The sequence below is a fragment of the Amblyomma maculatum genome, chromosome 7 (genome assembly GCF_055883805.1).
Source record: "Amblyomma maculatum isolate TAMU_Amacu chromosome 7, ASM5588380v1, whole genome shotgun sequence".
Taxonomy (NCBI): Eukaryota; Metazoa; Arthropoda; class Arachnida; order Ixodida; family Ixodidae; genus Amblyomma; species Amblyomma maculatum.
The window spans coordinates 28,610,502-28,630,293 of record NC_139350.1 but is presented as its reverse complement, the minus strand read 5'-3'; the positions used below and the strand labels follow the sequence as shown (position 1 = coordinate 28,630,293).

Sequence of the window (19,792 nt, the reverse complement as noted above, 5' to 3'; positions counted from 1 at the left end):
AAGTAAAAAAAAAAGGCTCCCGTTGGGCAGGAAGGCTCCGCGCTCTATACAACACAGGCTGTGTCCGAAGACCTGCCAGCGCTGGTTACAACAACTTTTAGTAGTTGTTACAACTTTTAGAGCTCGAGTTGGGTCCAGAAGTAAAAAAAAAAAGGCTCCCGTTGGGCAGGAAGGCTCCGCGCTCTCTACAACACAGGCTGTGTCCGAAGACCTGCCAGCGCTGGTTACAACAACTTTTAGTAGTTGTTACAACTTTTAGAGCTCGAGTTGGGTCCAGAAGTAAAAAAAAAAAAAGGCTCCCGTTGGGCAGGAAGGCTCCGCGCTCTCTACAACACAGGCTGTGTCCGAAGACCTGCCAGCGCTGGTTACAACAACTTTTAGTAGTTGTTACAACTTTTAGAGCTCGAGTTGGGTCCAGAAGTAAAAAAAAAAAGGCTCCCGTTGGGCAGGAAGGCTCCGCGCTCTCTACAACACAGGCTGTCCGAAGACCTGCCAGCGCTGGTTACAACAACTTTTAGTAGTTGTTACAACTTTTAGAGCTCGAGTTGGGTCCAGAAGTAAAAAAAAAAAGGCTCCCGTTGGGCAGGAAGGCTCCGCGCTCTCTACAACACAGGCTGTGTCCGAAGACCTGCCAGCGCTGGTTACAACAACTTTTAGTAGTTGTTACAACTTTTAGAGCTCGAGTTGGGTCCAGAAGTAAAAAAAAAAAGGCTCCCGTTGGGCAGGAAGGCTCCGCGCTCTCTACAACACAGGCTGTGTCCGAAGACCTGCCAGCGCTGGTTACAACAACTTTTAGTAGTTGTTACAACTTTTAGAGCTCGAGTTGGGTCCAGAAGTAAAAAAAAAAAGGCTCCCGTTGGGCAGGAAGGCTCCGCGCTCTCTACAACACAGGCTGTGTCCGAAGACCTGCCAGCGCTGGTTACAACAACTTTTAGTAGTTGTTACAACTTTTAGAGCTCGAGTTGGGTCCAGAAGTAAAAAAAAAAAGGCTCCCGTTGGGCAGGAAGGCTCCGCGCTCTCTACAACACAGGCTGTGTCCGAAGACCTGCCAGCGCTGGTTACAACAACTTTTAGTAGTTGTTACAACTTTTAGAGCTCGAGTTGGGTCCAGAAGTAAAAAAAAAAAGGCTCCCGTTGGGCAGGAAGGCTCCGCGCTCTCTACAACACAGGCTGTGTCCGAAGACCTGCCAGCGCTGGTTACAACAACTTTTAGTAGTTGTTACAACTTTTAGAGCTCGAGTTGGGTCCAGAAGTAAAAAAAAAAAAGGCTCCCGTTGGGCAGGAAGGCTCCGCGCTCTCTACAACACAGGCTGTGTCCGAAGACCTGCCAGCGCTGGTTACAACAACTTTTAGTAGTTGTTACAACTTTTAGAGCTCGAGTTGGGTCCAGAAGTAAAAAAAAAAGGCTCCCGTTGGGCAGGAAGGCTCCGCGCTCTCTACAACACAGGCTGTGTCCGAAGACCTGCCAGCGCTGGTTACAACAACTTTTAGTAGTTGTTACAACTTTTAGAGCTCGAGTTGGGTCCAGAAGTAAAAAAAAAAGGCTCCCGTTGGGCAGGAAGGCTCCGCGCTCTCTACAACACAGGCTGTGTCCGAAGACCTGCCAGCGCTGGTTACAACAACTTTTAGTAGTTGTTACAACTTTTAGAGCTCGAGTTGGGTCCAGAAGTAAAAAAAAAAGGCTCCCGTTGGGCAGGAAGGCTCCGCGCTCTCTACAACACAGGCTGTGTCCGAAGACCTGCCAGCGCTGGTTACAACAACTTTTAGTAGTTGTTACAACTTTTAGAGCTCGAGTTGGGTCCAGAAGTAAAAAAAAAAAGGCTCCCGTTGGGCAGGAAGGCTCCGCGCTCTCTACAACACAGGCTGTGTCCGAAGACCTGCCAGCGCTGGTTACAACAACTTTTAGTAGTTGTTACAACTTTTAGAGCTCGAGTTGGGTCCAGAAGTAAAAAAAAAAGGCTCCCGTTGGGCAGGAAGGCTCCGCGCTCTCTACAACACAGGCTGTGTCCGAAGACCTGCCAGCGCTGGTTACAACAACTTTTAGTAGTTGTTACAACTTTTAGAGCTCGAGTTGGGTCCAGAAGTAAAAAAAAAAAGGCTCCCGTTGGGCAGGAAGGCTCCGCGCTCTCTACAACACAGGCTGTGTCCGAAGACCTGCCAGCGCTGGTTACAACAACTTTTAGTAGTTGTTACAACTTTTAGAGCTCGAGTTGGGTCCAGAAGTAAAAAAAAAAAGGCTCCCGTTGGGCAGGAAGGCTCCGCGCTCTCTACAACACAGGCTGTGTCCGAAGACCTGCCAGCGCTGGTTACAACAACTTTTAGTAGTTGTTACAACTTTTAGAGCTCGAGTTGGGTCCAGAAGTAAAAAAAAAAAGGCTCCCGTTGGGCAGGAAGGCTCCGCGCTCTCTACAACACAGGCTGTGTCCGAAGACCTGCCAGCGCTGGTTACAACAACTTTTAGTAGTTGTTACAACTTTTAGAGCTCGAGTTGGGTCCAGAAGTAAAAAAAAAAGGCTCCCGTTGGGCAGGAAGGCTCCGCGCTCTCTACAACACAGGCTGTGTCCGAAGACCTGCCAGCGCTGGTTACAACAACTTTTAGTAGTTGTTACAACTTTTAGAGCTCGAGTTGGGTCCAGAAGTAAAAAAAAAAGGCTCCCGTTGGGCAGGAAGGCTCCGCGCTCTCTACAACACAGGCTGTGTCCGAAGACCTGCCAGCGCTGGTTACAACAACTTTTAGTAGTTGTTACAACTTTTAGAGCTCGAGTTGGGTCCAGAAGTAAAAAAAAAAAGGCTCCCGTTGGGCAGGAAGGCTCCGCGCTCTCTACAACACAGGCTGTGTCCGAAGACCTGCCAGCGCTGGTTACAACAACTTTTAGTAGTTGTTACAACTTTTAGAGCTCGAGTTGGGTCCAGAAGTAAAAAAAAAAAGGCTCCCGTTGGGCAGGAAGGCTCCGCGCTCTCTACAACACAGGCTGTGTCCGAAGACCTGCCAGCGCTGGTTACAACAACTTTTAGTAGTTGTTACAACTTTTAGAGCTCGAGTTGGGTCCAGAAGTAAAAAAAAAAAAGGCTCCCGTTGGGCAGGAAGGCTCCGCGCTCTCTACAACACAGGCTGTGTCCGAAGACCTGCCAGCGCTGGTTACAACAACTTTTAGTAGTTGTTACAACTTTTAGAGCTCGAGTTGGGTCCAGAAGTAAAAAAAAAAAGGCTCCCGTTGGGCAGGAAGGCTCCGCGCTCTCTACAACACAGGCTGTGTCCGAAGACCTGCCAGCGCTGGTTACAACAACTTTTAGTAGTTGTTACAACTTTTAGAGCTCGAGTTGGGTCCAGAAGTAAAAAAAAAAAAGGCTCCCGTTGGGCAGGAAGGCTCCGCGCTCTCTACAACACAGGCTGTGTCCGAAGACCTGCCAGCGCTGGTTACAACAACTTTTAGTAGTTGTTACAACTTTTAGAGCTCGAGTTGGGTCCAGAAGTAAAAAAAAAAAAGGCTCCCGTTGGGCAGGAAGGCTCCGCGCTCTCTACAACACAGGCTGTGTCCGAAGACCTGCCAGCGCTGGTTACAACAACTTTTAGTAGTTGTTACAACTTTTAGAGCTCGAGTTGGGTCCAGAAGTAAAAAAAAAGGCTCCCGTTGGGCAGGAAGGCTCCGCGCTCTCTACAACACAGGCTGTGTCCGAAGACCTGCCAACGCTGGTTACAACAACTTTTAGTAGTTGTTACAACTTTTAGAGCTCGAGTTGGGTCCAGAAGTAAAAAAAAAAGGCTCCCGTTGGGCAGGAAGGCTCCGCGCTCTCTACAACACAGGCTGTGTCCGAAGACCTGCCAGCGCTGGTTACGACAACTTTTAGTAGTTGTTACAACTTTTAGAGCTCGAGTTGGGTCCAGAAGTAAAAAAAAAAAGGCTCCCGTTGGGCAGGAAGGCTCCGCGCTCTCTACAACACAGGCTGTGTGCGAAGACCTGCCAGCGCTGGTTACAACAACTTTTTAGTAGTTGTTACAACTTTTAGAGCTCGAGTTGGGTCCAGAAGTAAAAAAAAAAAAAGGCTCCCGTTGGGCAGGAAGGCTCCGCGCTCTCTACAACACAGGCTGTGTCCGAAGACCTGCCAGCGCTGGTTACAACAACTTTTAGTAGTTGTTACAACTTTTAGAGCTCGAGTTGGGTCCAGAAGTAAAAAAAAAAAGGCTCCCGTTGGGCAGGAAGGCTCCGCGCTCTCTACAACACAGGCTGTGTCCGAAGACCTGCCAGCGCTGGTTACAACAACTTTTAGTAGTTGTTACAACTTTTAGAGCTCGAGTTGGGTCCAGAAGTAAAAAAAAAAGGCTCCCGTTGGGCAGGAAGGCTCCGCGCTCTCTACAACACAGGCTGTGTCCGAAGACCTGCCAGCGCTGGTTACAACAACTTTTAGTAGTTGTTACAACTTTTAGAGCTCGAATTGGGTCCAGAAGTAAAAAAAAAAAAGGCTCCCGTTGGGCAGGAAGGCTCCGCGCTCTCTACAACACAGGCTGTGTCCGAAGACCTGCCAACGCTGGTTACAACAACTTTTAGTAGTTGTTACAACTTTTAGAGCTCGAGTTGGGTCCAGAAGTAAAAAAAAAAAAGGCTCCCGTTGGGCAGGAAGGCTCCGCGCTCTCTACAACACAGGCTGTGTCCGAAGACCTGCCAGCGCTGGTTACGACAACTTTTAGTAGTTGTTACAACTTTTAGAGCTCGAGTTGGGTCCAGAAGTAAAAAAAAAAAAAGGCTCCCGTTGGGCAGGAAGGCTCCGCGCTCTCTACAACACAGGCTGTGTGCGAAGACCTGCCAGCGCTGGTTACAACAACTTTTAGTAGTTGTTACAACTTTTAGAGCTCGAGTTGGGTCCAGAAGTAAAAAAAAAAAGGCTCCCGTTGGGCAGGAAGGCTCCGCGCTCTCTACAACACAGACTGTGTCCGAAGACCTGCCAGCGCTGGTTACAACAACTTTTAGTAGTTACAACTTTTAGAGCTCGAGTTGGGTCCAGAAGTAAAAAAAAAAAAAGGCTCCCGTTGGGCAGGAAGGCTCCGCGCTCTCTACAACACAGGCTGTGTCCGAAGACCTGCCAGCGCTGGTTACAACAACTTTTAGTAGTTGTTACAACTTTTAGAGCTCGAGTTGGGTCCAGAAGTAAAAAAAAAAAAAAGGCTCCCGTTGGGCAGGAAGGCTCCGCGCTCTCTACAACACAGGCTGTGTCCGAAGACCTGCCAGCGCTGGTTACAACAACTTTTAGTAGTTGTTACAACTTTTAGAGCTCGAGTTGGGTCCAGAAGTAAAAAAAAAAAAGGCTCCCGTTGGGCAGGAAGGCTCCGCGCTCTCTACAACACAGGCTGTGTCCGAGGACCTGCCAGCGCTGGTTACAACTTTTAGTAGTTGTTACAACTTTTAGAGCTCGAGTTGGGTCCAGAAGTAAAAAAAAAAAAAGGCTCCCGTTGGGCAGGAAGGCTCCGCGCTCTCTACAACACAGGCTGTGTCCGAAGACCTGCCAGCGCTGGTTACAACAACTTTTAGTAGTTGTTACAACTTTTAGAGCTCGAGTTGGGTCCAGAAGTAAAAAAAAAAGGCTCCCGTTGGGCAGGAAGGCTCCGCGCTCTCTACAACACAGGCTGTGTCCGAAGACCTGCCAACGCTGGTTACAACAACTTTTAGTAGTTGTTACAACTTTTAGAGCTCGAGTTGGGTCCAGAAGTAAAAAAAAAAGGCTCCCGTTGGGCAGGAAGGCTCCGCGCTCTCTACAACACAGGCTGTGTCCGAAGACCTGCCAGCGCTGGTTACGACAACTTTTAGTAGTTGTTACAACTTTTAGAGCTCGAGTTGGGTCCAGAAGTAAAAAAAAAAAGGCTCCCGTTGGGCAGGAAGGCTCCGCGCTCTCTACAACACAGGCTGTGTCCGAAGACCTGCCAGCGCTGGTTACAACAACTTTTAGTAGTTGTTACAACTTTTAGAGCTCGAGTTGGGTCCAGAAGTAAAAAAAAAAAAGGCTCCCATTGGGCAGGAAGGCTCCGCGCTCTCTACAACACAGGCTGTGTCCGAAGACCTGCCAGCGCTGGTTACAACAACTTTTAGTAGTTACTACAACTTTTAGAGCTCGAGTTGGGTCCAGAAGTAAAAAAAAAAAAGGCTCCCGTTGGGCAGGAAGGCTCCGCGCTCTCTGCAACACAGGCTGTGTCCGAAGACCTGCCAGCGCTGGTTACAACAACTTTTAGTAGTTGTTACAACTTTTAGAGCTCGAGTTGGGTCCAGAAGTAAAAAAAAAAAAAAGGCTCCCGTTGGGCAGGAAGGCTCCGCGCTCTCTACAACACAGGGTGTGTCCGAAGACCTGCCAGCGCTGGTTACAACAACTTTTAGTAGTTGTTACAACTTTTAGAGCTCGAGTTGGGTCCAGAAGTAAAAAAAAAAAAAAGGCTCCCGTTGGGCAGGAAGGCTCCGCGCTCTCTACAACACAGGCTGTGTCCGAAGACCTGCCAGCGCTGGTTACAACAACTTTTAGTAGTTGTTACAACTTTTAGAGCTCGAGTTGGGTCCAGAAGTAAAAAAAAAAAGGCTCCCGTTGGGCAGGAAGGCTCCGCGCTCTCTACAACACAGGCTGTCCGAAGACCTGCCAGCGCTGGTTACAACAACTTTTAGTAGTTGTTACAACTTTTAGAGCTCGAGTTGGGTCCAGAAGTAAAAAAAAAAAAGGCTCCCGTTGGGCAGGAAGGCTCCGCGCTCTATACAACACAGGCTGTGTCCGAAGACCTGCCAGCGCTGGTTACAACAACTTTTAGTAGTTGTTACAACTTTTAGAGCTCGAGTTGGGTCCAGAAGTAAAAAAAAAAAGGCTCCCGTTGGGCAGGAAGGCTCCGCGCTCTCTACAACACAGACTGTGTCCGAAGACCTGCCAGCGCTGGTTACAACAACTTTTAGTAGTTACAACTTTTAGAGCTCGAGTTGGGTCCAGAAGTAAAAAAAAAAGGCTCCCGTTGGGCAGGAAGGCTCCGCGCTCTCTACAACACAGGCTGTGACCGAAGACCTGCCAGCTTTTTTTTTTTTTCTTTATTGCCTGACTTTGACACAAATACACCGCACTGGAACTCAAAACAAAAGGAACAAAGGAATAATATATGTACACAAAGCTAGTTCGCGTTGCCTAACCCCCACTGAGGGGCAGGCATTGTCATGTTAAAATTCCTTGAGCACCGTCAAAGGTTCCATCTTTGACAGCCACTCAGGAGCACATGGCTGCAATTTAAGCACGTCAAGCCATCGCTGCACACTTTCACGGAAATACATGCGGGCTGGCCGCGCATCTGGATCACAGTGATAACCAGCCATTCGTGCGCGCCATATACTGTGGAGGCACATTAACATAACCTGGTCTACAGGCATATCATCGTGGCTATCCAATGGCAAATACCTAATGCCATGGGAATCAAGTGGCAACTGTTTTTTTATAGTCCTTTGCAGAATATCCCACAAATATACTCCCTCCCAGCAATGCAAAAACACGTGATCTATTGTCTCTGGCTGTTTGCAGATAAGACATTGGGCCCCCCACGGTAGGAACATACCCTTTTCCTCCATAAATGATTTTACACACAAAGTACCGGTATGTAGCATAAAGAAAAACGTTTTAGCTCCCGTAGCAACTTGCATTTTCTTTACGCGTTTTAATACATTACTTCCTGTGCCTCCATAGTATAAAGCTCCGTACAAGGGCACCGGGAACACCACTTCACAAACATCCTTGTATAATGTTCTCCTGTTAACATTACTTAAATACACTTTCGAAAAACGTGCGCTTAAGAATTTCACGCTTACAACAATTTCCCTAAAGAATCCAAAAAGAGAACCCGGCATACATTGAGTGTAAACTACGAAATCGGGCAACGCTCGACCAAGTCTTTGTTGACACATTGTGCGCAGGAATGGATCGCTGGCATCCCTAAAAAAACATAAACCGGTTGACAATCTGTCGCACAAACAAATGACCCAGACCAAGCCCCCCATGCTTCACCTGCCGGAACAAATTTGTCCGACTGCACCTCTCCCAACTCGAGGCCCAAACAAACACCGCAAAAACTCGATGCAATTTTTGCACACTTACACGGGAGCAATGCAACACTTGCATTACATACCATAACTTACTAATTAAAAACAGGTTGCAAACTGCGGCTCTTGCAAATATAGACAATTGAGCGCTTTTCCATTTCTCCGCTTTTTCACGGGTTTCTTTGACCTGCTCTAGCCAGTATGGCTCGCTTTCCTTGTAAAATTCCAAGGGCACACCTAAGTACTTTGCAGGCGTTGTAACCCACGCCACATTGGCGAAAGTGTCGGGGGTCAGCTGCCATTCACCGTGCCAAAATCCCAGGCACTTACCCCAGTTAACTTTACTCCCAGTGACTTTGCTAAAATGTTTTACCACATCCACTGTCCTCTTTATACTCTCCTTATTTACACAAAAAACCGCAACGTCGTCTGCGTAAGCCAGCAATTTGACTTCTGACTGCTGCAGTCGAAAACCATCAATGTCACTGTTTTGTAGGATGCTTAAACACAAAGTTTCAATATAAATGCCGAACAAAAGAGGGCTGAGGGGGCAACCTTGGCGCACCGAACGTCGTACGTTGATGGGGGCCCCCAGTGACTTATTGACAAATAATCTCGTAGTGCAGTTACGGTACGCCAAAGCCACTCCCTCTCGAATAACAGAGCCGACATTAACATAGTCTAATATACTGAACAGAATAGTATGTGCCACACAATCAAAAGCTTTCTCCAAGTCCAACTGCAGTAACGCAACACATGCATGAGTTGCATCGCAGCATTCGAGCACACTTCGCGCTTTGTGAATGTTCTGAAAGATAGATCGCCCTTTGATACCGCACGTTTGGTGAGGGCCCACTAGTTCGCATATAACCGTTTGTAGTCTGCCAGCAAGCACCTTCATATAAATCTTGTAATCAACGTTTGTCAGAGCAATGGGCCTGTAAGACGACAACTGCCTAAGCTTATCTGGTTGGTCAGTTTTCGGAATAAGTACTGTGTGTGACGATCCGAAAGACGCAGGCAGTGCCTTCAGTTCATACGCTTCATTAAATAAGGCACACAACAAAGGAGATAGCTGTTGCTTGAACGCTTTATAAAAAGCCGCACTCAGGCCATCAGGCCCGGGTGATTTCCCTGGGTTTAAATTTTCTATTGCCTGCTGCACTTCTTTTTCTCTTATTGGCCGCTCCAGTCTTTCTTTTTGTTCCTCGTCAATTTTTGGCATCGCGTCAAGAAAGGCTTCTTTAAAACGGTCCAAATAAACCTCCCGGGACGAAAATAGATCTTCATAATACTCCCGGAAAGCTTTCGCGATTCCTCCGTTATCAGTTACTGTGCGTCCTGCCCAATCTACCTCTGCCACATGATTTCGCCTTGCATTTGCTTTTTCTATTCCCAACGATCTTTTTGTCGGCGTCTCATCCATGGCCAATTTTTCCGCTCTCGCACGCACCAGTGCTCCGCGATAACGGTCTTCGTCATTCAGTTGAAGTCTTTGTTTTATTTTTCTAACGTCGTCCATGTATAACCCTGGCGTGTTACACTCCAGGGCTAACAATTTATCTAGCAAAGATCTTAAATGTATTTCATTTTGTTTTTCTTGAAACCGTATGCAGCTGGCCTTTTCTATAGCTTTGATTTTAATTTGTTGCTTACACAGTTCCCATTCTTGACCCAGTTCGTGGGTGTCCTCCTGACAAATCTTACCAATTTCTTCTTCTACTAATCTGGTGAATTGCTCGTCATTCAGCAGTTTATTATTTAACTTCCACAATTCCCAATTAAAACCGCTACCTCCCTTTCTTGTTCCAATTGTACACAGAACCATGCAGTGATCTGAGTACGTTTCCGCCAAAACATAATAATCCTGGCATTTTGGAGCCAGTTCTGCGGACACATAAATCCTGTCAAGGCGGGCGTGGCTAGCACCCTGAAAATGAGTATACTGAACCCGTCGCTCGCTCGTGAGACACTCTGCAACGTCCACCAGTGCAAACTCGTCAATCAAGCGCGAAGGTGCCTCTGTGCTACGATCCCTAAATGTACGATGGCTAGTTTTGTCACCGGAGCTCAGTACACAATTGAAATCTCCCAGAAAGACAAGTTGCTTATCCGTGTTTAAATACTCTTCAACAAAATCAAACAAAGCAGCCCTCTCATCAACTACCGTAGGTGCATATATACAAACAGCACGCCACTCAGCCGAGCAAAAACTAAAATCGAGGACCACGCCCCGACCCGACGGAAAAGAAGCATGCGACTGCACTACAAGACCCGGCAACTTCTTCACAAACAGGACGCATCCAGCAGAAGTATCGACTGCATGGCTGACAACTGCGTAAAACCGCGACGTGAAACGTTGCACCATGCTCTCGGTCTCTTGTTCACCCTCGACTTTTGTCTCTTGAACTCCAAGTATATCGATGTCATTTTCATTTAAAAGGCGCAGGACCTGGCTCTGCTTCCTTTTCGCTGCTAGACCTCTCACGTTAAGGGTCGCAACCTTTAGTGACAGTACATAAGCCATTTTCTTAGAGTGAAAGAGGCCAAGAGCATGGTGCTTACCCTTCACGTCTAGCATGGCGCTAGACGCTTTCGTTGACGCCAGAGCCATGAGGTTGGACTGGCAGACCTTGTGACGGGGGCGGCTTTTCGGCAGCTCTCCTGTCCGTCGAGACATTCGGTCTTGGTTTGAAGGTCGCCCTCCTCCCTATTGGCGTTTTTATCGGCGGCTCGTCGTTGCTAGCTGCCTCTGCCTCGTTCGTCTCACTGGCGCTCCCGTCGTGGGCACGCTTCGCAGGGCCCTGGACGTTGGTCGCTCGGCCACTGCTCCCTTCGAGGGTCCCCCGTCTGCCCGCAGACTCCGGAAGTTCAATTTTTGAGCTCTCGGCCTCGCTCACCCTTTCTTCCTCCGACGGTGCGTAGCTTGGCAGTGCCACTTCCCTGTCTGGTCCACCGAGCATCTCGTCACCACCCCCCGGGGGCACTAACATGCCTGTCGTTGCTGCCATCCTCTCAGCCTCTCCGACCCCTTTTGCGGCCTCCTCCGTCTCTGCGACATCCATTCGGTGTTCCGTCATGTCCGCCCTCGCTGTTGATGCAGTGTCCGAAGACCTGCCAGCGCTGGTTACAACAACTTTTAGTAGTTGTTACAACTTTTAGAGCTCGAGTTGGGTCCAGAAGTAAAAAAAAAAAAAAAAGGCTCCCGTTGGGCAGGAAGGCTCCGCGCTCTCTACAACACAGGCTGTGTCCGAAGACCTGCCAGCGCTGGTTACAACAACTTTTAGTAGTTGTTACAACTTTTAGAGCTCGAGTTGGGTCCAGAAGTAAAAATAAAAAAAAAAGGCTCCCGTTAGGCAGGAAGGCTCCGCGCTCTCTACAACACAGGCTGTGTCCGAAGACCTGCCAGCGCTGGTTACAACAACTTTTAGTAGTTGTTACAACTTTTAGAGCTCGAGTTGGGTCCAGAAGTAAAAAAAAAAAAAAGGCTCCCGTTGGGCAGGAAGGCTCCGCGCTCTCTACAACACAGGCTGTGTCCGAAGACCTGCCAGCGCTGGTTACAACAACTTTTAGTAGTTGTTACAACTTTTAGAGCTCGAGTTGGGTCCAGAAGTAAAAAAAAAAAAAAAGGCTCCCGTTGGGCAGGAAGGCTCCGCGCTCTCTACAACACAGGCTGTGTCCGAAGACCTGCCAGCGCTGGTTACAACAACTTTTAGTAGTTGTTACAACTTTTAGAGCTCGAGTTGGGTCCAGAAGTAAAAAAAAAAAGGCTCCCGTTGGGCAGGAAGGCTCCGCGCTCTCTACAACACAGGCTGTCCGAAGACCTGCCAGCGCTGGTTACAACAACTTTTAGTAGTTGTTACAACTTTTAGAGCTCGAGTTGGGTCCAGAAGTAAAAAAAAAAAAAGGCTCCCGTTGGGCAGGAAGGCTCCGCGCTCTATACAACACAGGCTGTGTCCGAAGACCTGCCAGCGCTGGTTACAACAACTTTTAGTAGTTGTTACAACTTTTAGAGCTCGAGTTGGGTCCAGAAGTAAAAAAAAAAAAAAAGGCTCCCGTTGGGCAGGAAGGCTCCGCGCTCTCTACAACACAGGCTGTGTCCGATTTTTTTTTCTTTATTACCAGGCTTATGACAAGTACAAAACACAAAATCAATGATAAAAGAGTCGCCAATCCTTCGGCTGACACATGTGATTTAAAATTGCTTGATGCCAACCAACTGGTCAAGTATATTCATCCATTCCGGTGGATCAGGCTCGCTTTTGTACACATCTCGGATATACGCCACGCTCTCCACGAAATTTTCTCTAACAGGTCGCGTATTGACGTCCGCATGACGCACTTGCATTCTAGTCTTCCATATACTATGGAGGCTAAGGAGCATTATCATATCGTATGGAGTTTCTTGATTTTCAACTGGCAGGAAGCGTATACCGTAGGGATCTATTGGGAGTTCTTTTTTTATTGTTCTTTGAAGAACATCCCAATGAAATATCGGGTCCCAGCAGTCTATAAAGACATGCTCAACTGTTTCGGGTTTCTTGCAGAGGAGGCAATTGGTTGTCCACGGGACAAATATTCCTTTTTTTTCCAGCCAAACTTTGACTGGAAGCGTCCCGGTATGTAATTTGAAGAAAAACGACTTTGTCGTAGGCTTAACTGGCATCCTCTTTACTCTCTTCAAGACGTCCTGTCCTGGGCCTCCATAGTATACAGAACGGTACACAGGCACAGGTAGCATAATGTCTATAAGGTCTGTATACAGTTTGCGCCTTGAAACTGAAGAAAGATATTCCATTGAAAATCGGACACTCAGCATTCTGAATGCAAGAACAACCTCACGTAAGTAACCAGAGACCGTGGTACAGGGATCTAAAAATGACGTGACAATGAATTGTGGTAGCATATTGCACATTCTTATTTGTAAAACAGTTCGCAAAAACGGGTCTTGCTGGTCTCGAAGATATAGAAACCGAGATACTATCTGGCGTAAAAACAAATGAACGAGACCAAGGCCTCCGTATCTAACAGGCCGAAACAAATTTGTGCGGCTCATTCTTTCCCATGTGGAGGACCAAATAAACACAGAAAAAATGCGATGCACTTTTTGTACATGGACCCGTGACATAGATAAGACATTCATTATATACCATATTTTGGAAAGCAAGAAAACATTACAGATGCTAGCCCGCGCGAACATAGATAAATCCCTTCCTTGCCATCCTTCCACTTTTTCCCGTACTCGGTTGGTTTCCTCTGCCCACTGTCGCTCAGTGTCACGATAACAGCAAAGCGGCACGCCAAGGTATTTTGTAGGTAATTCCGCCCACTTCATGAAAGCGAAATACTCGGGTTTATTATCCCATTGTCCGTGCCAAAAGCCTGAGCTTTTTTCCCAATTAATTTGGCAGCCTGTCTGTTTGCAATATTTCCCCGTAATGGTAACAACTTCTCGAACGCTGTCTTTATCTGAACAGAAGACGGCAATATCATCCGCATAAGCTAGGACCTTAACATGAGCGTCGTAAAGCTTAAAACCGATCACCTTATTGCTGTGAAGCAAAGCTAAACACATTGGCTCGAGGTACATTCCAAATAGCAGGGGCGACAGCGGGCAGCCCTGTCTTACCGAAGAGCGCACTGGCACGCTTTCAGTAAGAGTACCATTTACAATCACACGTGTCGTGCAACATGCGTATGACATCTTAACGCCTTCTAGTATGACTCGACCGACGTTGGTGTGCTCAAGAATACTAAGTAAAACCACGTGCGATACGCGGTCAAAAGCTTTTGCTAAATCGAGTTGCAGCATAGCAACACGGCCTTCACAAACATCGCAACATTCCAGAACATTACGGGCGACATGAATATTTGTAGCTATTGTGCGGCCTTTGATGCCACATGTTTGGTGTGGACCTACCAAAAGCTTTATTACGGTTTGTAGTCGGTTTGCTAAGACTTTAGTGTAGATTTTGTAGGCTGTGTTGGTAAGGCTAATTGGACGGTACGACCCCACCAACAACCGCTGCTCGGGATCATCAGTTTTGGGTATCAAAGTAATATGGGAAGCCCCAAAGGACAGTGGCACTCTTTGCTTTTCATACGCTTCCGAGATCACACGGTGTAACAGAAGGGCCACTGGTGTTCTAAACACCTTGTAAAAATTTGCTGTTAACCCATCCGGTCCAGGGGCTTTATCAGATTGTAAGCCATCGATTGCACTTTCAATTTCGCTAATAGTAATTGGTTCTTCAAGTCGCGCTTTTGTCTCATCATCAAGCGATGGCATAAGCGGTAAAAACTCTTTTTCAAACCCGTCTTGGACATCTCTTTCACGGCCTAACAACTCGCTGAAATATTCAACAAAAGCTTGCTCTATGATTTTACTGTCTGAAATTACCTCGCCTTGGTATCGTATCTGTTTAATTTCTTTCCGGCACGCGTACCTTTTCTCGTCCGATAAGGCGCGTTTTGTTGGCGTTTCGCCTGCCCACAGCTTTTGAGCTGCGCCCTTATCACCGCCGCTTTGTACTCGTTCGTGTCAATCTGTTGCAAGCGGCTCTTTACTTCTCTCATTTCCTTCGAACAGCTTCCTGGCTTGTCGCTTTCAATGGCCAAAAGAAATTCAAGACGTTCATGTAATTGCTTTTCTTCATTGTTGCGCTTGAACTTATTGATGCAGCTTCTCTCAATAGCTTTTATTTTTACGCGCTGCTTGAATTCATCCCATTCGGCAACAGCGTTTGCCGAATTAGCCTGAATAATATATTTTATTTGTTCATCTACGTAGTTAATAAATTCTTCGTCTTCTAAAAGCTTGTCATTCTGCTTCCATAGATCCCAGCTAAATTTCGGTTTTTCCTTCCTTGTTCCGACAGTTGCAATTACTAGGCAATGATCACTAAACTGTACAGGTACGACCTCATATTTGGTACACAGCGGCAAAAGCTCTAGAGAAACATATATTCTGTCAAGTCTTGCATGACTTTCATTCTGAAAATGCGTAAATAGTGGACGCATACCATCTGTTAGAGCTGCCCCCACATCTTCCAAATTGCATTCTTGTACAATCTGATTAAGCGCTAACGCACTCTTGTCCCTAAGAGGCAGCTTTTTTAAACGATCAGCAACGCTACAGACACAGTTAAAGTCTCCTAACAGGATTACTTTCTTGTCGCATGAAAGATACTGATAAAGATTATCAAAAAACACTGCGCGGTCAGCCTCAACGTTTGGCGCATAAACACAAACTGCTCGCCAGTTGCACGCATGGAAGAAAAAATCTACGACAAGAAAACGCCCATTTTCACAAATGACGACAGATTCAGGGACAACTGTTATGTCGTTGCGAATAAAAAGAACGCAACCCCCTGATGTACCAAGAGCATGGCAAACACATACGTTGTAGCGGGTCTGAAAGGGCGCCACCATACGATCTGTTTGCTCAACACTTTCGATCTTTGTTTCTTGGACAGCTATTAGGTCAAGTTCTTTTTCCAAGAGAAGTCTTTTAAGCTGGTACTGTTTTTTTCTTGCTCCCAGTCCTCTTACGTTTAATGTGGCAATACGTAGCACTATCTTATTGCTAGGATCCATGATTTAGTTTGATTATTTGAACGTATGGTGACGGCCTTTGCTGGTAAAAAACAAACAAACAAAAAAGGCTTACTGAACTTAGTTGCATATGCTCTTCATAATGCAGACACATAGTTGCACCAGACAGTAGCCAGAAACTGTCTTCACAAAGTCCCCTCAGCATCTTCCAACGCAGCCAGCAACAATGCACAGATTCACGATAGTTACGGTGGCGGTTTTCCCGCTGACCGTGTATCAGGCGGGATGTTGGGGCGCGGCTTAAAACTCGGCCGTCTGGTCGAAGCCGCTTTTGGTGGCGGTTCATCTCCACTGCTGCTTCCTGGCGTCCCCGATGCGTCGCTTGTTGCATCCCGTGGACGCTTTCCCGCTAGACTACCGGTTGCATCTTCTGCGACGTCCATGGTTTCACCTTGCTGATGCATCTCGTGTGATGAATCTTCAGCAAGTGGCCTGTCCTTTCCTTCTGTGGAAGTTGTTTTGTTGGCAGAAGCTACCGTCTGCTGAGTCTCGGTTGAATTGTCCACTTCAGGGGTCGTCTTCTGCTCAGATCCTGAAGCAGCTGACTGTGTTTCTTCCACATCAGTTACATTTTTTGCTGCCTCTTCAGATTCAACCTCGTCCATGAGCAGATCGGACGTATCCATTCTGCTCACGGGGCCTGCAGCGCTGGCATATGTGCGGGTGCATTGGGTCTCTTCATGTCCATACCTTCGGCACGCACCGCAACGTGGTACTTTACACTGCCGTCGGATGTGACCAGTAGAATGGCACCGGAGGCAGAGTGGCGGTCGTCCCGATACAACCACAAGTGCCAACTCGCCTGCAACAATGACTTGGTGTGGAAGGTCGTCAAGCTTTATCCCTGGCTTGAGCTTGAGGGACACCAACCTCGTAGTTGAGCCTTTATCGGCGACACCTTGAACGCGCCATCGCTCTCTCGTGACATCACTGACTGTTCCGTATGGCGCAAAAGCTAGCCTCACGTCTTCGTCAGTCACGCCATGAAGAAGCCAGTGCAATTTCATACGCACGCATTGGTTCACCGGGTCAATAACAAGGCACCGATGCTCTTTAACCTTCAGCTCGCCTGCATTCAAAATCTTCTTCACACCTTCCGCATCCTTGAAAGTTACCGCCCATACATGGCTCATTCGATACGCCCCCAGAGCGATAACGTCTGGGAGCAGCGACATTCCGACTAGCGCATCGCGAAAGTCTTCCACCCTGTATGGGCGGGCCCTTATGTCAGCGTGCAGAAAAATAGAATTCAAAACAACTCGCCCGGTTGGCAGACTTGGCAGGATAACCTGGTATTCCTTGTCAGATGCAAAACCCTCGTTTCCGCGGCCTGACATGGCCGCTGAAGCCGCTCCTGAGGAGCCCTGCATCCTGCGTCCGTTCACTGGCGTGGCCGGAAGCAGAATCCACAGGCTGTGTCCGAAGACCTGCCAGCGCTGGTTACAACAACTTTTAGTAGTTGTTACAACTTTTAGAGCTCGAGTTGGGTCCAGAAGTAAAAAAAAAAAAAAAAAAGGCTCCCGTTGGGCAGGAAGGCTCCGCGCTCTCTACAACACAGGCTGTGTCCGAAGACCTGCCAGCGCTGGTTACAACAACTTTTAGTAGTTGTTACAACTTTTAGAGCTCGAGTTGGGTCCAGAAGTAAAAAAAAAAAAAGGCTCCCGTTGGGCAGGAAGGCTCCGCGCTCTCTACAACACAGGCTGTGTCCGAAGACCTGCCAGCGCTGGTTACAACAACTTTTAGTAGTTGTTACAACTTTTAGAGCTCGAGTTGGGTCCAGAAGTAAAAAAAAAAAAAGACCCGTTTTTTGTGTGTGTGTTTTTTTCGCGTGTTGCGCGCTCGATACAAACAAGCGATCGCTCGTGCATGCTTGAAAGAAACCTAGCGTCAAGTACTGTACAAAAAAAAAAAAGAAAAGTGGGAAATGCGCAGCCGAAACGAACCCCGGTCATCAGAGTTCATTGCATGCTTGCTTTAATTACATTTTAAGATATGCCTTGTCGTAAGTCAGTCGGAAAACGAGATACCCTAGAAATGCGCTGTCGTTTTCTTCCCGAGAAATCGTCAACTGTGCCTATCACAGGCGAGCTGAGATCTGGACATGACACAGACACTACGCAGTTTCTAGAGGTAATAAAAGCCGGAAATGAGACACGAAGTACCATCTTTGCCAAAAGTAACCGGGCTGTATGTTCGCTTCTCTCTTCTATTATAATGTCAATAAGGATTCCCAGAACATCACAACATCTTAATAAGTGGGTACAGGGGCTCGTATTTACTTTGCAGAGATTTACAGCTTCAGATGTGGTGTGAAGTCTTGACTGGATGACCGAGAAGCAAACCCTACAGCCGGGTTACTTTTGGCAAAGACGGTACATTTGCAAATGCGCGCCAGTCATTCGGGGCTATAATCGTCCGTTCTCAAACAAGAAGAATGGCTGTTAAGAAAGACAATCCCGCTGTTGGAGGAAGGCATTCCTCACGCCCATGTTGACTCAATCGCATCGGGGAAGACAAGAGATGCAGGCGTGGTGGCAGCTTCCGATGACGGCACCTGCAAATGCAGATACTTCTGCGATGCCGAATGGGACGACCATGCCCCGGAAATGCTTCCAGTGAGTCAGCGGATAGGCCACCCGAGGGGATGGCTGGGAAGACGCCGGCCGCCTGGACGAAGCCGAGGGACGGGTATAGACAGACATATCTCCTTTCTGAGCATAAGAGACAGACCCCTTGTTTTCCAAAGCGGTTTTAGCAGCGATGTACACAAACCTTCGGCCAGGAACCCAGTAAAAAAAAACAGCAAATAGTTTAACCAAAATGAAAATTTTCCAACTAAAACAATCGATCGAAATTCAGTTGTGTTTCCACCACCCATAAGCTCAACCTTTCAACCTCAATTGGCGATTACAATTGGAAATAAATGGCCGACCATCAAAACCAAATGACACACCTACTAGGACCAAAGGTTCTGAACTGCGTAGCCGGAAGGAAAAAAGAAGACCACGCAAGCATGGTCTTGCATGGTTGTACACGGTTTGAATTAGAGGGGCGCTCAAGCTTCTCATTCACAAACGGCGCGAAATCTTTGCACTGTCCACAATGCCACGCCGCTTTAAATACCGCTGGCGTGCTCCGCCATCTGGCGAAGCGCAATGTGAACGAGAGCAGACGCGTGCGTGTTTAATGATTGATTTACAGGAAATGAAAGGCTAATCGCGGCTCACGCGCAGTCGTTTGTGGACAGTTTCGCCTCCCCCGAAACGCAGCCGCTGGTGCAGTATCTCACGTAGTTGGGCAACTTGGCTCCGGTCAAGGTCATTGGGGCTCAGCGTGATGAAATCAGTTGTAAACGTGTACTGCGACTAGGGAGCTTAAGCTCTAAAAACAGCAGGATTTCCAATTGGAGCTTTATTCATAAGAGAGCGTGAACCAACAATTCTGGGAAGGAATTGATATGAAGGAGATTAGAAGCTTTTACAGAAATCAAGCGAAACATACATATAGAAACAAGTAAACATGGCGAAATCAGTTAAGATTAAGCCCCTGGTTACCTTCTTTACGAGAGCCTAACTAGTATATCAGCTTTGTATATGCAGATCACAGTCAAGGATATCATCCAGACTTGGAATTCCAATCGGGAATGCTCCCTTAACACCCTTAATCAAAATGGAACCCGTCGGAAGTTTTAAATGGTTTCCTGGGTTATAATTAAAAGCTGAAGCTAGCACCAAACGATCCAATTAAGGAGTCGAATCGGCCACACAGCTTATTATGGTAGAACCACAGAGTTAATAACGGTAGAACCCATTTGAATGCCTAGCTGGAACTAGACAACTGCAACGCCCAATTGGACTTTTTTTTTTACTGCGTCATTACTAACAAATACAGCCCGTGACTGCAAGGTGCGAAGATTCCTCCTTGTGCGTGCATTCATATGGCTGCATGGTAACATGTGGCGGGGGTGGAGCCAATGACCGATTGGTGGTTGTGGTAGTGGTTTTCTTAATAATCAAAAAAGAAGGAAAAGAGTGATGTCGGTCGCGGCAACTGCGATCTAAAATCTGAAACATCCGAGATGCGACCGGCGGGAAAGCAAAGGGGAGAGGCGAGGGGAAGTACAGAGGGGAGTT

General features: G+C 47.4%; 2 protein-coding genes across 2 annotated transcripts; both read right to left on the bottom strand.

Annotated features, from left to right (window-relative positions):
* Positions 1 to 12,156: 12,156 nt before the first annotated feature.
* On the bottom strand, positions 12,157 to 13,367 carry LOC146182873 (uncharacterized). The gene has a single exon (XM_084608961.1). The coding sequence runs from the start codon at positions 13,243 to 13,245 to the stop codon at positions 12,241 to 12,243; it is 1,005 nt and encodes a 334-aa protein (XP_084465087.1). The 5' UTR covers positions 13,246 to 13,367; the 3' UTR covers positions 12,157 to 12,240.
* Positions 13,368 to 14,567: 1,200 nt separating this feature from the next.
* On the bottom strand, positions 14,568 to 17,062 carry LOC146182872 (uncharacterized). Its single transcript, XM_084608962.1, has one exon. It carries the CDS (start codon positions 17,027 to 17,029, stop codon positions 15,845 to 15,847), a length of 1,185 nt encoding a protein of 394 aa, XP_084465088.1. The 5' UTR covers positions 17,030 to 17,062; the 3' UTR covers positions 14,568 to 15,844.
* Positions 17,063 to 19,792: the final 2,730 nt, after the last annotated feature.

Coding starts and splice junctions, on each gene's coding strand:
- LOC146182872 (XM_084608962.1), bottom strand. CDS start 17,029: ATGCAGGGCTCCTCAGGAGCGGCTTCAGCGGCCATGTCAGGCCGCGGA.
- LOC146182873 (XM_084608961.1), bottom strand. CDS start 13,245: ATGTTCGCGCGGGCTAGCATCTGTAATGTTTTCTTGCTTTCCAAAATA.